Source organism: Saccostrea echinata, unplaced genomic scaffold (assembly GCF_033153115.1).
Source record: "Saccostrea echinata isolate AGI-Se365-2 ecotype Australia unplaced genomic scaffold, CSIRO_AGI_Sech_v1 ptg000023l, whole genome shotgun sequence".
NCBI classification, from domain to species: Eukaryota; Metazoa; Mollusca; class Bivalvia; order Ostreida; family Ostreidae; genus Saccostrea; species Saccostrea echinata.
This window is the reverse complement of record NW_026889772.1, coordinates 9,504,050-9,529,026: the sequence shown is the minus strand read 5'-3', so window position 1 is coordinate 9,529,026 and position 24,977 is coordinate 9,504,050. Positions and strand designations below refer to the sequence as shown.

At 32.1% G+C, this 24,977-nt stretch overlaps 1 protein-coding gene across 2 annotated transcripts in view; it reads left to right on the top strand.

Moving 5' to 3' along the window:
- Window positions 1-24,977, top strand: part of LOC133191161 (exocyst complex component 3-like) — a 70,333-nt gene that overhangs the window by 2,947 nt on the left and 42,409 nt on the right. For both annotated transcript variants that reach the window (XM_061326871.1, XM_061326870.1), the window contains exons 8-13: window positions 3,931-4,079; window positions 17,910-18,023; window positions 18,398-18,503; window positions 19,692-19,775; window positions 21,640-21,713; window positions 24,125-24,220. In XM_061326871.1, the coding sequence (XP_061182855.1) occupies window positions 3,931-4,079; window positions 17,910-18,023; window positions 18,398-18,503; window positions 19,692-19,775; window positions 21,640-21,713; window positions 24,125-24,220 (623 nt within the window). The remainder of the gene's footprint in view (window positions 1-3,930; window positions 4,080-17,909; window positions 18,024-18,397; window positions 18,504-19,691; window positions 19,776-21,639; window positions 21,714-24,124; window positions 24,221-24,977) is intronic.

Genomic DNA, 24,977 nt, shown 5'->3' with positions numbered 1-24,977 from the left:
AAAAATGCCCCACGGACAATAATGTAAGTGTGTGTTTTACAAATAATAATACAAATACAGACACTAACAAAAAAAAAGTGTCAAAAATGTTGTAAAATTCCTGATTATTTAGTATTAAAATGGTTATTGACTTTTGAATTCAGCCTACTTGCGACTATACAACCTGGTCAGATATTGGTCAGGCCTTTGGACTCAGTCAAGCAATATCTCACCAGGTCCATTTTCTCACATGTAGACCTCATCATAAGTCAATAATTGTAGTGTATTTAGTATATGTAATAAAAGCAGTCACTCCAAAGTCTCAAATACAGACACTTTTGTAAGTTTGTGATACAGTCAGACATTAATATAATATGTGAAACAACAAACTAAGTGTAGACAAGCTGTTTACTCAGTCATACAGAGTGCATTACCCATTATATTATTATCATGTTGTACATACAGCCATTCAGACAATATTCAAACTTTTTATTGACATCTGAATCACACAGATAATAGTAGTATTATAATATTGTATGATACAAACAGTCCTACTGATTTAAGTGTATTGTACAGCAACCAGAGAGTCCTTCAGACATAGATGTTGATGATGTAAGTGTTTTTGGCATTAACTAGGATAACATTCTTCCATATTTGCTTTTGCTGCTATTAATTTCCTCATGCTTGTGTCCTGTTCAGGCCCTGAAAGAATTTATAGGAGCCCTATAGTAATCACTCTGTCAGCTGTCTGTCCACAAATTTCCTCATTATTTTCCCCTTGTTTATTGTAAAATGTCAAAATTTAGTACATGGATGTTGTTTCAGCAGGTATTAATGAGACATATTTTAATTTAAAGCAAGTTTCTAGATGAGAGCTTGGAATTTGGGTAGATTTATAATTGCAGATAATTCATGAAGAAATGACAGGGCAAGATAATTTCTTGTACAAACTTCTCCCCCCCCCTCCTCCTTCATTATTATATCCCCTGCAAATGAAGTTTAGGGGAAGCATATTGTCATCAACATGTCAGTCTGCCTGGCTGTCTGTCCATATAGACATGATTTTGTCCGGACATGTTCTTTGAAACTACTGCATAGATTTGTCTGAAAATTTAAATGTATACATACTTTATTCACTATATAAGATGTGAACTTGGTATTTTCTTCATGATTGGACAAGTCTTCTTCATTTTACTGTTGAGTGGACTTTGTCATATTGTTTTAGATTTTATAATTATAACTTAAATACTATGACCTAGAATTATTAAACATCTTGGGTGTGCCGCACATAAAAGTTAGATCACTGTAACCTTTAATTACCATGATATGGCCAAATATGGCAAAACCCTGTCAGGCTCATCGCTGGAAAATTATTTGACTTAGAATCATCAAACTTGGTCAGTGTATGCATCCTTGGTAAAAGGTATGTCACACCCTACCTTAAGTGATTGGGGAGATCTTGCGCCACGTACCATAGTCGCATTGAAATGAAAATTGGCACATTAAATTAACCATTGTGACACCATTGCACATTCAATTTTTAACGCTGTTAGTAGGAAATATTTTGCTTATGACTTTCTTACTTGTTTTACTTTCGTTTTATATGCAGTCATTTTAATACAACAAATCTCATTGGTTAAAACCCATTAAAAACTATTTACTATTATATGACAGTGGTACATTTCCAATGCTCAATCCAAATTTTGATATTATTTATCAAAAAATACGGGTAAATTATATTGCACGTGGGTTCCATTAAATGTGTTGCACTGCATTATGAAAAATTACGTGTAGATTTGGTTAATAAAAAAATGTTTTCTTTCCTATTTAATATTTGTTTGTAATTTTGTTATTTCGTGAAATGGCCCTTCAGAATATATAGATTGCCCAATCATTTTCAAAATGGCCCATTAAAAATTTTGACATCTGTGCCATAGTTCCATTGATCTTCACGGCCTTCCCAATCACTGGACCTTTATTTAAAGTTAATTAAAATGATATGGCCAAATATGTGAAGACCCTTTCTGGGCTTGTCTAGATTTGAGATTTAGAATCAAGAAACTTTGTCAGTCTGTGCATTGCTAGTGAATTGCAGCTAAAAACCAGATCTTGAAATCTTAAAATTACCAAGGATAAAAAAAACTTTTAAGTTTAAAGGGAGGTATTTCATACAAATGTAAGGATAACCTTATTAAAAACTATTGCATCAAAATGGAAATACACTTTTATTTCATGACATATTTCATGATAAGCATAATTTTTTCATGCTTTATAATAAATTTTAAAAATCTTTGTTTCTTAACATTATAGTGAAATAAATTTACCGTAGTGCATTACACAGCAGATAGTATAAATCCACTGTTTGTCACTTAGGATTAATTATCTCAGGATTTCAGTTGGCCAAATTGCATCTGTTTAGTTAAAGATTTATTCATGAATTCTATGTAAGAAGGATGTCTTAATTATTTCCTTTAGAGCATCTTGGATTAAGGTTTTACCAAAGGTCAACATGCCCAAAAATTTATTTTTACAACAGCTCCAAAACTATGTGAGGTATAAAGTTAAAACTTTTACAGTTTATGAATATATCATTGATTAACAGATAGAAAGTATCACTTGATAACAAATACTTAAAGAAAGTATTTAACGAGAAAAATTCTTTTTAAAAAATGCATATATTTTAAAAAAAATACACCTAATTAATTCCGTACTTTTAGTGAAAGCCATCATTGCAGAAACAATATATGTGTATCAATGAAAGGCAAGTTGGACTTCGATAGTCTCTGGAAAGTTGTTTTCCCTGTTTATTCTGTCCAAATATTAAGATTTGAAACCGAAAGTACATTGCAAATGACGGATTTTATAGGGTACTTGTCTTTATACATGTCATGCTTTCAATAATAGCATTTCAGAGACCATTCACGTCCAACTTGCCCTTCATTGATAAACATATATTATTTCTTCAATGATGGTTTTCACTAAAAGTATAGAATTAAGCAGGTGCATTTTTTTAAAATACGCAATTTTTTTGAAATTGTTTTTTCTCAAAAAATATATTTTTTTTAAATATTTGTTTTTAAGTGATACTTTCTGTCTGTAAATCAATGATATATTTAGAAACTGTAAAAGTTATAACTTTATGCCTCACATAGTTTTGGAGCTGTTGTAAAAATAAATTTTTGGGCATGTTGACCTTTGGTAAAACCTTAAGCAGGTGTTATCCATATCTACCAGGAATTAGACAGAAGCTAGAATTGAAGATCTGGTCTCTTTGTTGCAATTGCTAGCATCTGTCAAATTGAAATACATAGTTCTTGATGCCAACCTTTTGTTTTCAAAATTAATTTGGTATGATGATGTCAAAATTAATATAAAATCATATCATATAATATTTTTATTTATTTTTTTTAAATCTCAACACACAAATTGCTGAGCATGATGCCACACTATTATGGCAGATGATTGCAATTTAGTTTTACAATCTAATTAAAAAAAACAATATAATGATTAGTATTTTGATGTTTTATTAGGCTGTGGCATAGTTCATCATTCATAAAAAAATATAATGAGCAGTTGAATTTTGACTGTCAATATTAACACTTTGAACACACTCTATAAAATACTTTTAATGACTTTGTACCTTTTCTAAAAATTAAAAAAAAAAGTTTGGGGAGGGGGTATTTGTTCATTCTGAACAGTTCTAGTTGAGTTTTTTCAGTCATACCCCACCTCATTGATGTACGAGACCCTCATGTGGCCCTTGCTTCTGGTCAGCTCTCTATTTCTCAAGCTTTCTTGTGCTAGGATTTTAATGCTTTTGGATCAATTTTTTAAGCAAAGTGTTGTTAAATACTCACATAATATAATGTTTATTATACATGTTTTGATGTCAATTAAAACTGATCTTTCAGAAACACTATTTTACCTTTTTATCTTCTGTTTTTTTGGCAGACTTTGGAAAAATATTTCCGAGATGTGATAAAGTTGTCAGATCAGCTTGGTAAACAGCTATGGGTAATTATACAGAGAACGTTAATGTCAGTGAGAAGGGAGCCTACTCTGATTGTAACGGCCCTCAGAATCATTGAGAGAGAGGAGAGGTAAGACTGCTATACTAACAGTATCCAGAACTATTAAAACTAACCTTAGGTCAGCTGAAAGCCAGCAGAATTAAAGGCTTCAGTGTGTACCATTAGTGGAGTCATTTAGTGTTTTTTAAATTTTGGGTTTGATATAAAACTACTGTGTGGCCTAAAACTGGCTTTTCACTGATCAAACGTGTGATAATTTTTAGAGCCAAATACTGTCCAGGAGCGCTAAACAGGGTTGTCCCTAAGAATTGATATAGCAGGGGGCATTAAAAAGAAGAGGGGGTCTGAGGTTTTTACCTTAACAGTGAGTTGAGGTGGAATACCAGAGTAACCGGGGATAACACCGTTATAGGTAGGGAAATTCCCTGGTTCCTGAATCTTAGGGACAATCCTGTCTGAAAATACTGGAATTTATGTGAAAATATTATACATTGCTAATCAAAAACTGTACAAAGTATTGACCAAAATTCAATATAAAAGGTTCATTTTCATTTTTAAATTTTAAATCAACCAATGTACCAATACAGGTAGTGTTAATTACTTATTGCAAGCAACTTTTACAGCTTTTAAGAATGTCAGCAATCCCCATGCATGGTCAACATTGTCAATGTTGAATTTTGTAGAAAGACTGTCCATAGAACCATGTAATGGAAGAGTATCTGTCTTCAGTCTTCTGCTTTTATGTTCATGATATTAAAGCATCTTTCTTACTCTGTGTTAGAGTGGACAATACTTATGGCTAAGGGGAGCCTACTATTATCTTTTGCTTAAATTAAGTTTTCTGTTGTTTTCACAGAGAGTTGATCCAATTCATGTCATTTTCCCTCTGAAATGTCTGTGTAGTTTTACTGTTATGGTATACTGTACTTCTAAAACTGTTAATATTTAGTGATTACTTGGAGATTAAATTCAAAATGAAGCTGTGTCTAATTTGTGAGGGATTGGTAATGTTATTACTATAGAAATGTACTTATCCCAAACATAGATGTGCTACCTTTGTTTGCATAACATGCACATAACTGCAATCCACCTTATCCTTTAAAGCATTTGACTTTTACTTTTATCATCAGTGATTGGTTGTCAATATGGTGATACATGTACTCAGAAAAAACCTGAGTGGAAAATTTCATGTTTGTCCCTCTGTGTCCAAAGTTTAGTTTAACTGTTACTTTATACCTGAGGTGGATTTTTATTCAGAGAATACATCATTATACCCTTGCTCCAAGAGAGAGGGGGATATACTGTTTTACCTTCATCTGTCTGTCAGTAACAAATTTTCATTGCAGTTTTTGTATGAAACCTTCTATCAACTTCTTGTTTATCTGTGCATATGTCCATACCAAAATTCCATCACAGTTTTCTCATCACAGATGCTTGAAATTTTAGCACACTCTTTCTTTAGGCATGCCACATGATGGGATTCATTTTTGTATGAATCTGATGTCAACTTCCTGTTTATCCTTATATTCACATCAGAGCGAGGGTATTACTAGTTAGCTGGTTTTATATTTTAGTCTTTGACCATAACTTTACAGATCCCATAATGCAATATTTGTGCAATTTACGGCGCAAGATTTTCTGCACTCTTTAGGGATGTATTTCTCCACTTTCCAGCATTGGTCAATCAACTACCTTTCATTCCCTAATTCTAGACATATTCTATAACCAACCTGTATAGTTACTTTATCCATCTCCTTTCACTTTCTAGTCATCTCTACAGACCAATAAACTTGCTTCTTGTGAATTTTACAACAATAGTCAAAGATTAAAAATAAAACCATAACGCTACAGTTCTGCAGCTAATTACTAGTGAGCATTGACTCACAGACTTCTTGTTTAATATCATCCTGTTCTGTTTTACATTGCACTCATAATACGAGGGGTGATCAAAAAGTTCGCGAACTATCTCTATATTTTCAAAACCACAATTCAGATCAGAATGAAATTTGGCACACATATAGTCATACATGTGTTCTATATATAGCAGTTTTATGTAATGTTTTGATCCATGTTTGTGATGTCACAATGTGAAAATGACGTCATTAGGTAGGTTACTTGTGACAAAAAATGATTGACTCAGTCGTACTTGAGCAACGAACTGCTGTAAAGTTTAATGTGTATCTTGGAAATTCCTTTGCAATAGCATATAATACTTTGTACAAAGTTTATGAAGACAAAAGACTTGCTAGGAGTTTAATCATTAATTGGATTGATTGTTTTAGTGAAAGAAGGGAGATGGTTAAAAATGATGTTTGTTCTCTTGCCCAGTGAAAGCAAGCTGGGGAAGAGATGTGTCCACAGTTGAGCATTTTGATATGAAAGACCGCCAAGTTACAGTTAGAAAAATAGTTGAATATCTTAACAATAATATATTTATTAAATCCCTAAGATATCGTTTACTTTAGAATTTAATCATATCAGATATGATAAAAAGAAGGCGCCATGCCTTATATCCACATTGGATAAATGACGCTCCCAAGACGGAAAACTCGGGTTGTGATGGTCACCATACTCATTCCGGGAATGGATATCCTTATCCACCCAACCTATTGCCGAGATTTGTCCATTTTTGACAAGTTGACTGTTCTTGTTATAAAAAATAACTTGCATGGTAAGAAATATAAGACTCGAAAAAATCTTTTACATCCTGTGAACGGAACGCTTCGGAGCATGTCACATGACCGCCTGTATCACGTGATTTGCGCATGGGCAGAACTGTGGCAGATGTGCATTTAAATAGGAGAGGACTACTTTAAAAAATAATGAACACTAAAACCTAATTTCATTTCTTTTATGGAAGTTATTCAATTAGTTCGTGAACTTTTTGATCACCCCTCGTAAATCTTGGATACAAAGTACTGATCATTGCTGTGAGTGAAGTGGTAACTAAAATTTTCTTCTCCCAGGTTTTTCATATTTATGTCATTAAAAAGTCCAAAAATCATGACAAAACAAAATGAAAGAAAAATAAATAATTTATTGAGATGAAAGCTCATATAGGGTTAACATATCAATTACTAATCTCTGTTCAGCAGAGCATTGTAGCTTCTGCTCCTGTTTTTATGAAGACAGACAATCTGCAAAGTTCCATGGTTTTAGCTAAGAATAGACTGTTTCACAATAACTGTGGTACTGCTCTATTGCAGCTGGCAAAATTATATGTTTTTGTGAAATATGACGTAAAAGCAATTGTTTGAAATTCATCATTTAATTATCTGTCAAAAAAATCTGCCAAACATTATTAATTTGCCCTGCAGATGAGTATAAGTATTGCAGTTATTGTGAAAGGGCTAATATTCTCATCTTTAATGTGTACTCTCGTTCTGGTAGACTCATTGAGAAGTAGATTTACTACTCCATTAAAAACTAGAAAATGAACCTAGAAAAACACAGTCTGAAATATGATCTGGTCATTATATTACTATCCCTTATCGGTGATTGTAATCCTTAAGTAAAATACCGACCAGTAATGGTTCAAATTACCATACAATTTGAATCCAACAATTTTAGTACTATCCTTCTGATTATAAAACCCTCTTGTTGTATTGGTGCTTATGTACTGATATTCATTGGTACTAATGTTTTAGTGTTATTCCACACTACAGACACCTCCTACTAATTTACCATACTATTGTTTCAATGCTACCAGTATTCAAACTACAGATACACCTTATACCATTTAAGTATTATTATACCACATAGACACCATACAGTTGATTTTGTGTTACTTCACCCTACAGATAGGGTGAGTTCACCATGCATCGGACATCCTCATACTTCAACAAGTTCTAGCGATATCACTTACCTACTGAATATAATCAAAGTGGGGCTTAAAATGTATTATGTGATTAAAATATTGAATTGTGACACAATTTTTTGCTTTTAATTGGGAAAATATAATTAAAAAATGAATATATTTGAATGAGCCAGAATTCACCATGGAAAGGACAATATTCACCATGCATCGGACAAATGGTATTTTGAACCAGAATAATATCGTGGGGTCTTTGAAGTACCTGAAATGCTTTTAGATTAGTGGGATGAAAATATTTTTATGCTTCATTTAAAAATTAACTCTCTATTTTAATTTGATTGATTAGACCAATACACAAATGTGGAGAGATTTTAGTTGCATCACATCACCTAAGGCCAAATAAAAAAATATGCGTGGTTCCGGTTACCCGACCTTCCCTATTTTATACCCCCGACCCTAAACTTTTTTTTTGGCAATTTTCATATTTTTTCTGGAATTTCCCCCGATTTCCATCAATGGCTCCAGTTTAAGTTTAGTTTCAACAATGACCGCCACCTTGCAAAACATATTGCAAGTGATTAATAGTGTTAAATCCAAAGCAAGCTAGCATGTAGGTGTCCCCTACCAATATTGACTAGTATATTATCACACCACATCTAAATGCCATTTGCAAAGCAGTGATAGGTATTATTTAGAAAAAATTAAGAAAATCATTTTGTTAAAAAAAAATTTAAAAAAATCCCTACCTACCTACCCTAATTTTTTTGGAAGTGTAACCGGAACCACACATATTTTTTTGTTTGGCCTAAGATATTAGACCTTGCAGTGCAATGCCTAGTAATATGGCAACTTGTGCCTTGGTTTATGGGGTTATTATAGATCTTCTAGTTTGATGAAATAAAGAGAGCCCACTTGTAGTTGTCATATATCCTTCACTAAATATGTCGAGTTTATATTTGATTATTTTGCTGTCAGTTTGGTACTATTAATGTTACTTCTATTATTATCCATGCAATGGACAATGTCCGATGCATGGTTAATTTATGTCTGATGAATGATGAAATGAACATACTAGTAAAAACAAGTCTAAGGAAATAAATACATACTTTGAAATGAAATTTTCTTTAATATTATCAATCATTAACGAAATTCACTCAAGACAGACTTGTTCCCTTGAAATCTTATGAAAGAAAGACAACTCTAAAAATTTGTAATATTATAAAAATTCTGGTTACTCCCCTTTGATTATGTCAACTATGACATCACTTCAAAGCCTTCTATCACAAAATGATAATAGAAATTGGCATGACATTAAAAAGTTTAAATCTTTGGCTTTAAGACAGAAACAAGTCAAAATACGGAGACATTCAGGTTTGATTCAAGTTTATTGCTTGAAATCATCTGAAGTAATTTAGGTATGTGTCTGATGCATGGTGAACTCACCTTAAACCTGCTATTTTAGAGCTAATTTACTCTACAGACAAACCCAGTTATTTTTTTAATGTTACCACAGATACATGTACAATTGTTTTAGAGTTAACCTACCCTACCAACAAACCCTACAATTGTTTTAATGTTACCGTGGGCTACAGACACACCCTACTGTTGCTCGTATGTTGACAAGTCTCCATTGATTCTGTCCAGGGACTAACAGTACTGTATCATCCAGGTCATTCAATCTGTTGGACAGTACTTTTATCATGTAATGTTGAGGCACACAGGAGAAATGTCCATACCAGCACTGACCAGTGGTGCAGCGGTACTCCTTGATGAACTGAGGATAGTGGCCAGAACCCAGATTCCTCCAGTGGAGCACTGTTTGACAGGTCCATTGTCTCACATATTCACTGACTTCTCCATAATTTGTGGGATTCCTGTTTTTCTTTGACAGTAATGAAATGGAAGTAGTGTTGGAAAACCCCTGTAGCCATTCTTTGACTCTGGGTGAGGCATCACATGTCAAGAATGGTAGAACCGTTCCCAATGCTGCACTCATAAATGTGATTGCTTGCTGAAATGTAGAGGAAAGAAAACACTGAATTCAATACAGTATAGTTGCAACCAGAAATATATATACAGTCAAACCTTGTTATTTCAAACTTGATGGGACCAAGGAAAAACTTCAAGATATCCAAGGGTTGAGATATCAAGGGTAAAATACATAGAGAAAAAGTGGTTTGGATCCCCAAATGCCTTCGACATACCATGGTTTTCAAGATATTGGTGTTCGAAAAAGTTCAAATGTATATACACATTCTCTAAAAACTGTATTTCAGACTTCTTTTTACTTCATAGCATAAAAAAATTATCAAAGATTTTATTCCATTAACTGAAATCTCAAATAATTTGGAAAACAATAGATGCAATATCTTAAAGCAGTTAGATATATATCTTTGCCATAAATTATCACAAAAGCAAAGATTAAGAATGACATCATTTTTACACCTACCCTCTCTTCCCTTTTAAGGTAGTACAAAAACATCTGTGAAATCAGTTTTAACTCATTTAGTGTTTTATTAAAAGATCACTCTTGTGCCAATAATCATTTATCTTTTGAAGGAAAAATGTAAAATATGACATGAATTTACCTTATTGTCTAAAAGAAAATTGAAACATCCCATATATTGGGCATTTTTGAGCCTATACATTTAGAATGTGTTTATGTCATCTATATGCAATTTAAGTTTATTTAACTGTATGTTATAAAATATATTAAGGTGTAACTTTTGGTTCCATTAAACATGTTAAAGTATGATACATGTATTTGAACACATGTATAAAAGAGTCTCTTATATGGCTATCGGTATTACCAAATACAATTTTCAAATCTTTGAATGAATAGCAAAGTATATGTTAGCCTACTACATGTACATGTTTATAATTTTTACTTCAAACACATGGTTCAGATCAATCTATGATGCGATAATAAATGGATGCAGGGAAACCAACTGAAAATGAATAAAATAATTATTATTTTAGGACATGGATTTTTCACCTTGTAACTTTATTGTTGACTAGAAATTCAAAGCTATACGGTGTACATACAATAAAAGTAGTCTGTGCTACATTGAGAATGTTTTGTAAAGCATTTTAAGGAGAAGGAAAACAAGCAGCATTTGTTATGCATTTCAAAGTTCAAATGGCCAACAAACGTCAAAGGTTTTCTTTTACATTACAGTACATGAACACCTGTAGTCTTTTGTCTTTAGTCTGATGTTTGTATTTACCAGATAGTTTAAGGAATACAGATGCAAATCTCCTTACAGAATGCTTGGAGAATCCTAGAATTCTATGTTAATTTATTGTTATCACAAATAATCAGTTTGTCTTAACATCTATGATATATTTGATGTTGTTTGAGACTTAAGTAGAAAATTTAGACTTGCACCAATTTATATGTCTGATGATTATAACTCGAAAAACCAAGAAGAAATCAAATAAATATTTATTTTAAAAAATTAAGACATTTTTTTTCTTCACTAACAAGTTCTTGGAAAAAAAAACTTTTCACAGTTGCAATGATATTGATTAAAATAAGCCATTTAATACAGAGAATGATTTTTAATAATTATTATTTGGGAGGAAAAAATACTATAATTTAATAATATTTTCTAATTTTTGATTTAAGATTCTTGAAATAAATTTATGGAAACAATTTTTTATAAAGTGACTTAGAACTTACCAAATTCATCTTAGCAGAAGTTTCTCTGCATTCCTACAAGGTTTAACTGAGAAATCTGAAATAGACCAATATATATACATGTATATACCCAGTAGGTTTTCTCAAATGAATCAACACTCAGATCAATATGTGGGAGAAACTGTTTTTATATATCTTGCACCATTATATATATTAGACTCAGCAGATTTTTTTTAAAACCAAGTCCTGAGTTCTCAATAAGATTAAAAAACACTCATTTTCAAATTAAGGAAAATGTTTTCTCCCTTCTACGCAGTCATGAGATGATTTATTGCTAGCCAGAGAGCATGAGAGAAAGGGCACAAAAAGACCGGTCAAATTTCATCAACTAGCAGGCAATTAAAATAATCCATACAATCCTATTTTGATAATCAATTAAATTTGTTCTCTATTAGGTCTGATATAAGTAATATATCATTGTTATATATACCAATATATACCCTATCTTCATAATCAATTAAATTTGTCCTCTTATTAGGACTGATATATATATATAAGTAAAATATATCATTGTTATATATACCCAATTATGTACTTTAAGGCTGTCCGTGTGAGACAGTTATTGATGTAATTTTTTTTTTTAAGATTATAAAATAGAACTATTGAATGAAATTTATGAATGACATATTTATAATTCTCTTAATTTAAATTACTGACCTGAAAAACTTTTACTACACTTTAACCTTGTTCATAACTTTTGATGGTTGGTGCTAGGGCTTTTATATTTCACATGTATATTTTTTGTAACAAGACCTTTCTTTAGGTACCATCATTTTTTACCTCAAGACCTTGACCTCAGAGTTTGACATACTTTTGAAAAACTTTAACCTTGGCCATTACTTTCAAATGGTTGGTGCAAGGACTTTCATATTTCACATGTATATTGTGCAACAAGACCTTTCTTTGGGTACCAATATTTTTGACCTCATTTTCTTGACTTGGTGTTTGACCTATTTATGAACTTTAACCATGACCATAACTTCTGAATTTTTTTTTGCTATGGCTTTCATATTTCATGTGTATTCCTTATGACAAAACCTTTCTCTGGGTACCAATGTTTTTGAACTCTTGACCTTAGAGTTTAACCTACATTTGAAAACTTTAACCTTGGACCATCTTGAAAAAATTGTTTGTTTGCCCTCTCCTGACCGACTGTCTAAATGGCCTGATTCAAAACATTTTTTACCTCCAGGAAATGATATTTTTTTTTCTTTTCAGTCTAGAATTTTCCATCCCGTCAAAAAGTATTTTAATTTTATTATAATATATTTTGAAAAATTCAGCATTGATATTGAAATTTTCTGGGGAAAAAAAATTTTCCCACCTACCTACGAACAAATTTTTTTCTATGCTGAATCAGGAGAGGACAAAAAAACATTAACAGGTATTTTAAAAATGGCCTAAGTGGCCTTGAGCTGCCATACAGGGGCATTAGTGTTTCACAAACACATCTTGTTTCTTCTGACTTTTACTCTGGATGAAGGATCATAAGATTGGTAGAAAGTTTAATCAGAGCTGGGGGGGGGGAGGGGGGGGGAGGGACATCTATACAATTATTCATACATACACAGCTAACAAAATAATTAGTTACACTTGAAAACATAGAGAATTGCATTGTTTCAAAATCAGATGCTTGGTTAATGTCAGCATTTTCAGATTTATTGTTATCAAATTCATTTTAACATTTCATGAGTGAAATTATCGGAAAAATACTAGTTTTAGCTCACCGGGCTTTAAGCTCAAGTAAGCTTTTTTGATCAACTTTTATTTGTCTGTTTATTAGTCTTTCCATTTATTTCAACTTGTCTTAGAACAGTTTGGCCAATTTCAACTAAAATTAGACAAAGCATTCTTAGGTTAAGGAGATTCAAATTTGTTCAAATGAAGAGCAACCATCATGGTAGCTCAGTCCATATAGTGCTTGTTTGGTAGGCAGAAGTCATGGATTTGCACCCCAACCACAACAAAGCTAAGTTGATAAGAAAAAAAAGGTAGCAACTGTTATTTCACCAAGAGCTCAGCATTTTGAAGTGAAAGTTCCAGGTCTTTTGTATGAAACATTAAAAACTGACAACACAGCAGGCATTGGCAAGCTAAAGGAATTTTAAATTCAAATTTGTTCAATCATGACCTCAGGGGTAGGGTGGGCCACATGTGGGGATCAGACTTTAACAAATGGATCTGTAGGGAAAAATAATTAAAATCTTCTGAAGAACAGCAGGGCCATGATAAGTCATTTTAATATGCAAGGATCCTCAGGTAGTGTAGACTCAAGTTTGTTTAGATCATAGCACCAGAAAGGGAAAAGGGGGGGGGGGGGGTAGGTGAAGCTATAGTTTTTCATGGAAACATGTAGGAAATCATCTTTAAAAATCTTCTTCTCGAGAACAGTAGAGAATTGGATAGTCATATTAATATGCAACCATCCTCAGATAGTCCAAATTACAGTTTGTTCAAATCATGGCCTGGGGTTGTTCATTACATTAAGCTATAAGCTCTATAATGACTTTGCTGCATGGATGTTGAATCTATGGATGCACACTACCAGACTTGCTTCAAATGATGGATCTGACCAACATTTTGTGGATGAGTGTATGCTTGTAAAATTTATTTGGACCAAATTTGCATGGATGATGAACACTACCAGACTTGCTTCAGATGCTGAATTTGACCTACAGATGCTGAATTTGACCTACATGTTCTCGTTTTTTTCTTTTTCTTGAGCAGATACATTACAAAGTTACTTTAAGCCTGTCTAGACCAAACTTGCATGGATGATGCATCTAAGTATGTACACTTACTTGTACCTGCTATGGATAGTGTATCTGAAGTAAATCTCCCACCCTTCACTGACCCCCACTAACGTTCAGTGTCCTTATTTCCTCTTTGTAGGTCATGTGATGAAGTTATTAAAGGGGCCTGGACACAGTTGCATAGTTTACAATTTTAAACGTCTATTTTTTTTCAAAAATAACTTCAGTTTAATGATTTGAACTTACATGAATATGCAAAGAATTCAATGACATTCTTCATAACATCATGTCAAACATTGTGTCTGTAAACAAGGCATGGGCTCTATTATTGTTAGTGTTTACGTTTTATTGGATGTGTTCAAATTGGTGAGTTGGTTTTGCTTTCTCACATTTCTACTCTGAACTTTCTGGATAATAGTTTCATATTTTTCATTAATACACAACAAAATTTCTACTTTTCTTAAATATTATGGTTAAAGTTTTCTTTGTGAAAGTGCAAGGATATGTGTCAATTTAACACATCCCGAAATTTGCAGTTTTAAGAATTTCCAGGTAAAAGAAGTTCCTAAACATGCTTTTAATATATTTTGGTGTGAAATGCTCTAGCAACATATACTGTATATAGGGTTATTTTCGCCCCGTGTTATTTTTGTACTTTCACACTTGCAAACAATTTTGCCTGTTTTAAATTCACCCAGTTGCAGTTCTAAGAAATTATTCTGTGTTCTTTGAATTTACCATGTTTTAAATTCAACCAATATAATTGTGAGTAGGGTGAAAGGGGTGAAAATTTCCCTATATGTAGTAAGTCATGATATTATTTAGAAAATTTTAGAAAAAAATCTATTTCCCTGCTCCTTTAAAGAAAAAATGCATAATTAATAAGGAAAATTAAAATCAAAAGATTATAATTTGCTTAGTAATACCGAAGTGTTATAGAATTGTTTCATGAACAAATATGATCATAATGGAGACTGACACCTTTCATAAAAACGTGTGAGACAAATACATACATGTATGACGTATATTTGTGGGTGCATGACTAAAATTCATATTATATCAAATAAAATTTGATAACTGTCAAATGGATTGAATAACATGAATGATATCAAACACATAATCTCTGACTTCATCTAATGGTATTAAGTGTTTTCAAACATTCAGATTGTGGCTGAAAAAAGGTGTAACATTATGCTTCTTTACATTTCACAAAACACTTTTTTTTCATTTTTTTTTGTTTTGTTCACAGATAATTTTTATCATACCTGTATTTCTAGGTGCTAGTCTTAAGTGACAAAGTTTTATCATTCCTGTTAATAATGATGTTTTGTTTTTTTCTGTGATATTGCCTTGAAAATTTGTCAAAACATGATGCTTAACAAATCATGGTTTAGAAAAGTAATTCTACTAGATAGATTTTTAGCTCTTCTGAGCCAAAGGCTCAAAGAGCTGATGCTATGACCATTTGTGTGGTGTGTGTTAACTTCTAAGAATATGGATTTTTGTCCTTGTCACAGAGTATCCTTGACCCAAGGGCTCTTTTATACTACATGTAAAACTAGGGATGTGACCCTTAAACAACGAGAGATAATTAGGAAAATAAAAACAAAAGTGCTGGTTGTTTAAAAATCTCCTCCTCAAGATCCACTGGGCAGATTATCACCAAACCTACATACAAGGAATAGGACATGTTGTAGATTAAGTATTGTAATAGTTCAAGGCTTTACCCTAGGGCAAAGGGCATTGTCTCAAGGTCACTTCAAAGTTGACATTGTTGACAAAGATTATTTGCATTGTTTTGTTAAAACTTTGATAGTTTGCTTACCATAAGGACTAGGATCATCAAATCTTGTCAGTTGAGACTCAAAAGAAGGTTACAGTGTCCTACTTTTTAGGTCACATGAGTCACTCAGGTGCCTATTTGCTATCTGTTTTTGTCTGTTGTCGTGCGTCTTGTGTTGTTAACATAAAGCTGTCATGAAGACAGCTGGCAAGAGACTGCATAAAGTTGTTTTATACTTTATCAAAGTGAAAAAGTGATCACGGAGTGTCAGAGTGATTAGGGGACATGTTGTAGTTAGTGACAAGTGGCAAATAGCCACATTGTAGCCAAGTCTCTATGTACTTAATTGTAGCACAAGGCAAGTTACAAAAAGATATCATTCTGTATACATTGAATACCTTACACTAGACAACTGTCCACTGTATTTGTATATTTTGCATTCATTATCTTAGACATCCCAGTAAGACTTAAACCAAGTACAGTACGATCCCAAGGAGTTCACTTGGGTCTTGCACGTTACAATAAACAAAGGTGTTTTTAACAGATTTTTGAAATTTTTGGGCAATATAGCTTCATCTATCACTTAATTTTGTTTTATTATACTCGGGTGACATCAAGGTCCTTAGGTCTCTTGTCGAATTTTGCATGCATTTATTTTCAGTTTGATTTTGTTGCATGTCTTGCATATTCTGAAACCTATAGTCATCAAAACTTGTCAGTTTATTCATTATGGCACCTTAAAATGTGTCAACTAAAAAATAGGTCACCATGACCTACTTTTTGAATTTTATAGCTGATCATTTTCAAAACATTTAAGGTCATTATTTCAGATAGTGAGAGGTTTAGAATCACCAGAAATTGTAAGGTGATGCATCTTGGGGCCTCAAAACATTTTATCAGAAAGTAGGTAACACTCACTGTGACCTTCTTTTTTCAAATTTTGCAGGCATTCAATTTTCAAATGGATTTCAAATTGATTTAGAGGCATATTTGGACACTTTAAGCCTATGATCATCAAATCTTGTCAGTTGGTGCATCCTAAGGCCTCAAAGTATTTTAACCAAAAAGTAGGTCACAGTGACCTTCTTTTGGAATTTTATGACTATATTTAAATATACATGTATCAGATACTAATTGACATAGAATCATCAAACTTTGTCAGTCTTCCTTAGAGTATATCAACTGAAATGTAGGTCACTGTTTCCTACTTCTGAAACTTTATATTTGAATATTGGGTACTAATTGGGTTAAATCATCAAACCTTGTCAGTTCATGCATCTTGAGTCCTCAAATGTGTGTCAACTGAAAAGAAGGTCGTCTTGACCTACATTTGGAATTTGATAGCTATACTTAAATATTTCAGATACTAATTGGCATAGAATCTTCAAGATTTGTCAGTTGATGCATCTTGGGCTCTCAAAGTATGTTAACTTAAAAGTTGGTCACTGTGACCTACTTTTGAAATTTTATGGCTATATTTAAATATTTTCATATACTAATTGGCTTAGAATCATCAACTTCTACATCAGTATACAGTGATGCATCAACTTGTTCCCTTTGTTTCTAGGACTTTCTGCACTTCTACATCAGTATACAGTGATGCATCAAATGGTTCCCTTTGTTTCTAGGAATTTTTTTACTTCCACATCAGTATACAGTGATGTGTTGACTGGTTCCCTTTGGAATGCAATGGAGCATTTCATCAAAGGGAGATCAATCTGAACAAATTGTTTTCATAAAGCTATACAGTACTAGTTATCTAGAGTAGATTTACATATTAAATAGACTAATAACATGACAAATTGGCATAAGATCAATGTGATTGATCCAATCAAAATTTTCATTTCAGAACTGATGAATTTTACCTCAAGCGCAAAGCCCAGACTGGATTTATTCCTCCTGGTCGTCCAAAGAAGTGGAGGGAAAAATGTTTCCGGATCTTGGAAGAATCTATTTCTTCAAGGTGAATCATTTAACATTAAAGTCAAATTACAGCATTGATTGATAATTTTCTGTTTTAGTTTATATAATATATACATCAAATCTTGCTCACCTGAGTATGCTGTGGGGCTTGTCTGGTTTGATTAAAAGTCTGTTTTGATTGATTGATTGTATGATGAGAGGGATGTTAAACATCATGAAATCAATCAATCAAAACATACTTTTAATCAAACCAGACAAGCCCCATAGCATACTCAGGTGAGCAAGATTTGAAGTATATATTGAAGTCTGTTTCAAATGTGCACTGTTTCGATTGTTTGTAGTTCTGCTGCAGTCTATAATAATATTTTTTTAAATGAGAAAAACATATTTTAATTACAAATTTCTCATTCACAGAATTGAAGGTAATCAGTTTGAAGATAGAAGTATCAACAAAATGTGGCTCGTTCGCCATCTTGAGGTTACCAGGCAACTGATGTTGGAAGATCTTAAAGTGGTGAAGGTAGGTTTCCCGTCATTAATATGACCGGGGCATATAGTGTTTGTGATGTTCCCCCTCTGTCCTTCCATCTCACTTTGTGTCTAGCTCAGTTTCAAACTGGATCAACATTTTTTGACCTTGACCTTTCCTTTGACCTTGACTTCACAAACATTCAACATATTATTTTCTTATATGAAGCTTTTTGTGAATGTAGAGCTGATCAGGCTTTAAATAGTATCATGTAATTTTAAAAACTGATAAATTTTGAGATACATGTACATGTATATGGGTCATAATATGCAAATTACCAAATTTCTAACATATTGAATAAAACAAATCTGTCGATTTTGAGAATTTTCCTCTTGATATCCTTCTACCACTCCCTCCATACTTATGAGCTCCCTCATAAATCTTATTTCTAGCTGATATTTTATGCAATTTTTTTTTAATTGAATGTTGTACAAGTTGCGTGGTTTAATTCAAATATGTTATAAAAAATTAAATTGTTATCAGTTATTTTGATATTAGAGGTTCTGATAAAACTTTTCCCAAAAGCTGACATGTGACCTATATACCTTAATGACATCACATACATGAATGTGTGATGTCAAAAATATCTGTAGTACTAGCTAACAAACAGTTACTAATGATGTAAGGATGTTTATGACAAAAAAATCAGAGAGATTCCATTTATATGAATAGAAAAAATATATATGAGTATTAAAATATGTAAAAGAAACGTCATTTACTAGATATTGGGAAATACATTGGTTCTTGCAAGCTTTGTGCACTTTACCGCACAAAGACATTGAGTGTGACAGTCATATTATTTCTTGATATTAAGCCAATAACCTATAAATAATGCTCAGTTGATGATAATTTCATCTAGGAATATTTTAAGGAGGCTCACATAAACTCCTTAGACTTCTAGCTACCAATTACATGTGTATGGGGTCAGAGGTGAAAGCTCTCTTAGCTGGAAAGTCTAAGGTCAAGGTAATCATCTATGAAATAAAAAGTATTATTTGACCTCTCTGTAAATAGATGAAATGATTTAAGCTTACATGCTGGCTGAGATTTTAAAAATTTGTTGAATTTTGGATATTGGAGAGCTTACTTCAGCTTGATATAGTAAGACTTAAGATATCATATTGCTAATTATACATCCTGATTTCAATAAGAACATTTCTTTGATTTTGTTTTCTTCAGCAAATGCTGCCACCTATTTTTCCACCAGAATACAACATTGTGAGGAAGTATGTTCAGATGTATCATAAAGCCTTGTCTAACCATGTAAGTATGTACAGATGTATCATAAAGCCTCGTCTAACCATGTAAGTGTGTACAGATATATCATAAAGCCTTGTCTAATCATGTAAGTATGTACAGATATATCATAGAGCCTTGTCTAATCATGTAAGTACATGTATGTACAGATGTATCATAAACCTTGTCTAATCATGTAAGTATGTACAGATGTATCATAAAGCCTTGTCTAACCATGTAAGTATGTACAGATATATCATAAAGCCTCGTCTAACCATGTAAGTGTGTACAGATATATCATAGAGCCTTGTCTAATCATGTAAGTATGTACAGATATATCATAGAGCCTTGTCTAATCATGTAAGTACATGTATGTACAGATGTATCATAAACCTTGTCTAATCATGTAAGTACATGTATGTACGGATGTATCATAAACCTTGTCTAATCATGTAAGTACATGTATGTACAGATGTATCATAAACCTTGTCTAATCATGTAAGTATGTACAGATGTATCATATAAAGCCTTGTCTAACCATGTAAGTATGTACAGATGTATCATAAAGCCTCGTCTAACCATGTAAGTGTGTACAGATATATCATAAAGCCTTGTCTAATCATGTAAGTACATGTATTATAGTGTAACCAACTCTTTTCTCCACAATTAATATTACTGTTTTGTCAAAGCATGAGCAATGATAGCCATTCAATGAAAAATTAATTAAAAAACTACAAATTAGATTTCAATTATGAAACTTGTTTGATTTTTGAATATCATATCTTTTTCCAAAGTAACTATTCTCCCAATACTAGCAGCTTTCCTTGTAAGAAAATTACACTGCAGACTGTACCTTAGAGTAATTTCATCATACTTATTTTCATGACAGGCTTGATAAAATTTGTTTTCTCATATTTTTCAATTTTACCTGGACAAGTCAGCTATGCTACTTACAAGGATCAGTAAGCTTAGATATATTTGTCTTTCAATAAGCTTAGATATATTTGTCATTTGTATATGAAACAAGAGTATACTAAATCATGACTATAAATATACAAGATTTTTATTGACTATGACTGAGCTATTTCGGTTATGCATCGCCATTAAGGTGTGTTGTGGATTGTGCAAATTATTTTTAACCTGGAATTATGATGAAAGATGTGAATTTACCATTATTGAAAAGATTGTGACTTAGAAATTCCATATGATTTAAATTTTAATTAAATTGAATAGGAAAAAATAATATAGAAACTGTACATTATAACATTTCAATAAATCAAATCTCCTTGTATTTGTTATGTATGTTAAGAATATAAACTTTGTGACATATTAATTTCCTTAATTTTAGCATGTAAAACATTTATTCACAGTAAAGGTATGAGAGAGTTCACATATGATTATATATAATTATGATTTTCCAATACCAGTGACAGATTTAAACCCCCCCCCTTCCCCATTTTTTCCGTTCAAAACGTGTATAATCAATATATAAAGCATTAAAAAAAAGTAATGCTTTTTTAATAAATAAAATTAATTTTTTTCTCACACTTAGCATTACAACTCATCAATAAACCATATTTCCATATTCTTTTTTTTATGTAAAGAAAGGGAAATGGCTTTGGACCTGGATCTGGCTGTGTTACAGATCCAACATTTTACAAAGGAGTAGATTGGATAGAAAAAATATGTGACATTTGTTGGAAAAAGTTGTTTTATGATTCAAGTGAATGATAAGTAACTGGCCCATGGGCCTCTTGTTACTGGAAAAGAAACCATTGTACTCATAGCAGCTAATTTTTATTCCCACTTTTGAAATGTCTTAGAGTATTTAATTTTGATTTTGAAAGTTAAGATTTTTCAAGATAGGATTTGTTTTTTTTTTTTTTTTTAGTTTCAAGACATGATCCAACAAGGACTGGAAGGAAATGAAATAGTAACACTTCTACAGTGGGTAGGAATATACAAGTGAGTTTCTGTATAGTGAAAAATGAAATGTTTTGTCCTGTTTGAAATATACTATGTATGTATTATTATAACAGTAACTTGATCTGAAGAGCCTTATAGGGTTGAGTTGACAGGCACAGATCATCAGATCAAATGAGACACAAAGTAGCTACAGTAAAACTCATTTAGTAAAACACAGATATAGCAAATTTATGGATATAGCAAAGTTTTTTGCAATCCCTGGCAAAATTCTTACCAATTCCTTGTAAAATTTTATGGAGATAATGAACTCAGACATAGCAAATTTACAGTTGTAACAAACTACTTTTGTGTTCCCTAGAAGTTAAATATAATGAAATCTATATCTTTTAAAGCGAATTTTCAAAGATCTCAATTTTTAAAATATTGTATTGACAATAATTTTTAAGTAATATTTATATTTCAAACTCAATTCATTCTAAAACTTTTGAACTCCAAGACAAATTTGATATTCTATACTTCCCTGAATACATTTGGTAGTCATGCTTAAAGGAAAAAAATGATATAACAATTTTGCTAAGCATACTTTGACGAATTCGTTATACGGATATAACGAATTAAGGATATAGCAAAGTAAATTCGCAGGTCTCCAGAATTTTGCTATAACTGAGTTTTACTGACTTCTGAATATATTGGCCAGACTTGAATAAATGTTGACTCTGGGGATACATATGATGATGCATTCATGTTTAAGACTCTGCTTGTGGTGTACATATATGTAGGTGAAAGATCAAGGCTGGGTTAAGATTATAGTGGCTAAATAAGCCACTGAGTACTAGATATTTAGCCAGCCACTAAGTACTAGATATTTAGCCAGCCACTAAGAACTAGATATCTCTCTAGCCACTTAGGTTTTATATATTTAGCCAGCAGCTAGATACCAGATATCTATCTAGCCACTTAGTTCTAGATATTTAGCCAGCTACTGAGTACAAAATATCTATCTAGCCCCTTAATACTAGATATTTAGCCAGCCACTAAGTACTAGATATCTATTTAGTCACTTAATTAGCATTAAATATTTAACCAGCCACAAAGTACTAGATATCTAGCCACTTAGTACTAGATATTTTTAAATCAATCACTTAGTACCAGAAATATATCTAGCCACTTATTTTCTAATCATTTAGTTCTAGATATTTAGCCAGCCATTAAGTACTAAATATCAATTTAGTCACTTAGTTCTAGCCTTCTAGGTATTTTGTCAGCCACTAAGTACTATATATCTATCTAGCTACTTTGTATTCAATATTTAGCCAGCCACTAAGTAATAAATATCTATCTAGCCACTTTAAATTTGATATTTAGCCAGCCACTAAATACTAGATATCTATCTAGCCACTTAATATTAGATACTTAATAAGCAGAATTTTTAGCAAGGATCCAATTTTGGGGTTTTGAAATTGCAAAATTGAACATCGCTAACAATTTATTCTGTATTGGTTGTTATACATATCTTGATTGACATCATAAAATCACTAAAATTATTTCTCACTAAAAATATATACCAACTGTTAGGAATAAATTGCTAAATTTGTGTCTTGCTGAATAAGTCAAACCTCGTTATCTCAGACTCAATGGGACCGAGAAAAAACTTCAAGATATCTGAGGATTCGAGATATCCAGGGTAAAATACTTCAAGAATAAGGGGTTGGGACTTCCAAATCACTTCCACATATCCATGGTATTCGAGATATCATTGTTCGAGATATTGAAGTTAAACTGTATTCCACTTATACGGTATTCAATTACTCGTGCTAGCATTCAATGCAGCTTGCCTCCTGCTGTCACAAATACACTCCAAGTAAAAGCTCTTTTAGCAGCTATAATCTTTAAGGTTTAATTGTTGAATAATGGCAAGTTTTAGGTTATGAGAAATTTGAATCTGGCTTACACATGGAAACTTTCATTGGCCAAGTGCATTTGGAAGTTGAGGAATTTTTAGATGTCTTACACCATGGAATTAAAAACAGGGGAGTTCATGTGCATGTATAACTCCTATGTTTAACCATAGCTCCTAGTTTTCAACAAGTATATATCTAAATAGTTTTAGTGAGACAATCTTTTAACTGATTGTAAAAAGAAAATATATAGTACTGTAAGTCACATTTATTCAAAATGAGTTAATTTTTGTGTAATTAGGCAAGATTGTCTGCTTACAAAAATTTCTTTCTCGAGAAAATATGTGTTATTAAAGATATAATTATACAGCAGTAATCAAAATTTGTGAATTATATTTTGCTTACATTTATGAGTATCAAATGACTACCCCATCAAAATAAGGTGTCACAAAAATTTGTGATCAGCAGTAATTACCCAGTTAATAAGATAAGATGTAAGTGGAGAATGTGTGGAACAGATTGATTCATATATATCTAATATTCTTTTTCCAGTTCACCTGAACTTATGAGACATCCAGCTTTGGACTTTGACACCAAAGAATTTGGTCCCTTGTTAGAGACCACTGCTGTAGATGAACTACAGAACCAGTAAGATTTGATGTTGCACAGTAAACTACACTCTTATCACATGATAGATGAACTATAGAACCAGTAAGATATGATATTGCACAGTTAACCACACTCTTATCACATGATAGATGAACTATAGAACCAGTAAAATTTGATACTGCACAGTAAACCACACTCATATCACATGATAGATGAACTATAGAATCAGTTAGATTTGACATTGCATACATATCACATAATAGATGAGCTATAGAACCCGTAAGATTTGATATTACACAGCAAACCACACATTTATCAGATGATAGATGAGCTATAGAACCAGTAAGATTTGATATTGCACAGTAAACTACATTTATATCACATGATAGATGAACTATAGAACCAGTAATATTTGATATTGCACAGTTAACAAAACTCATATCACATGATAGATGAACTATAGAACTAGTAAGGATTGATATTGCACAGTAAACTACACTCATATCACATGATAGATAAACTATAGAACCAGTAATATTTGATATTGCACAGTTAACAACACTCATATCACATGATAGATGAACTTATAGAACCAGTAAGATATGATATTGCACAGTAAACTACACTCATATCACATGATAGATAAACTATAGACCCAGTAATATTTGATATTGCACAGTTAACAACACTCATATCACATGATAGATGAACTTATAGAACCAGTAAGATATGATATTGCATAGTTAACAACACTCATATCACATGATAGATGAACTTATAGAACCAGTAAGATATG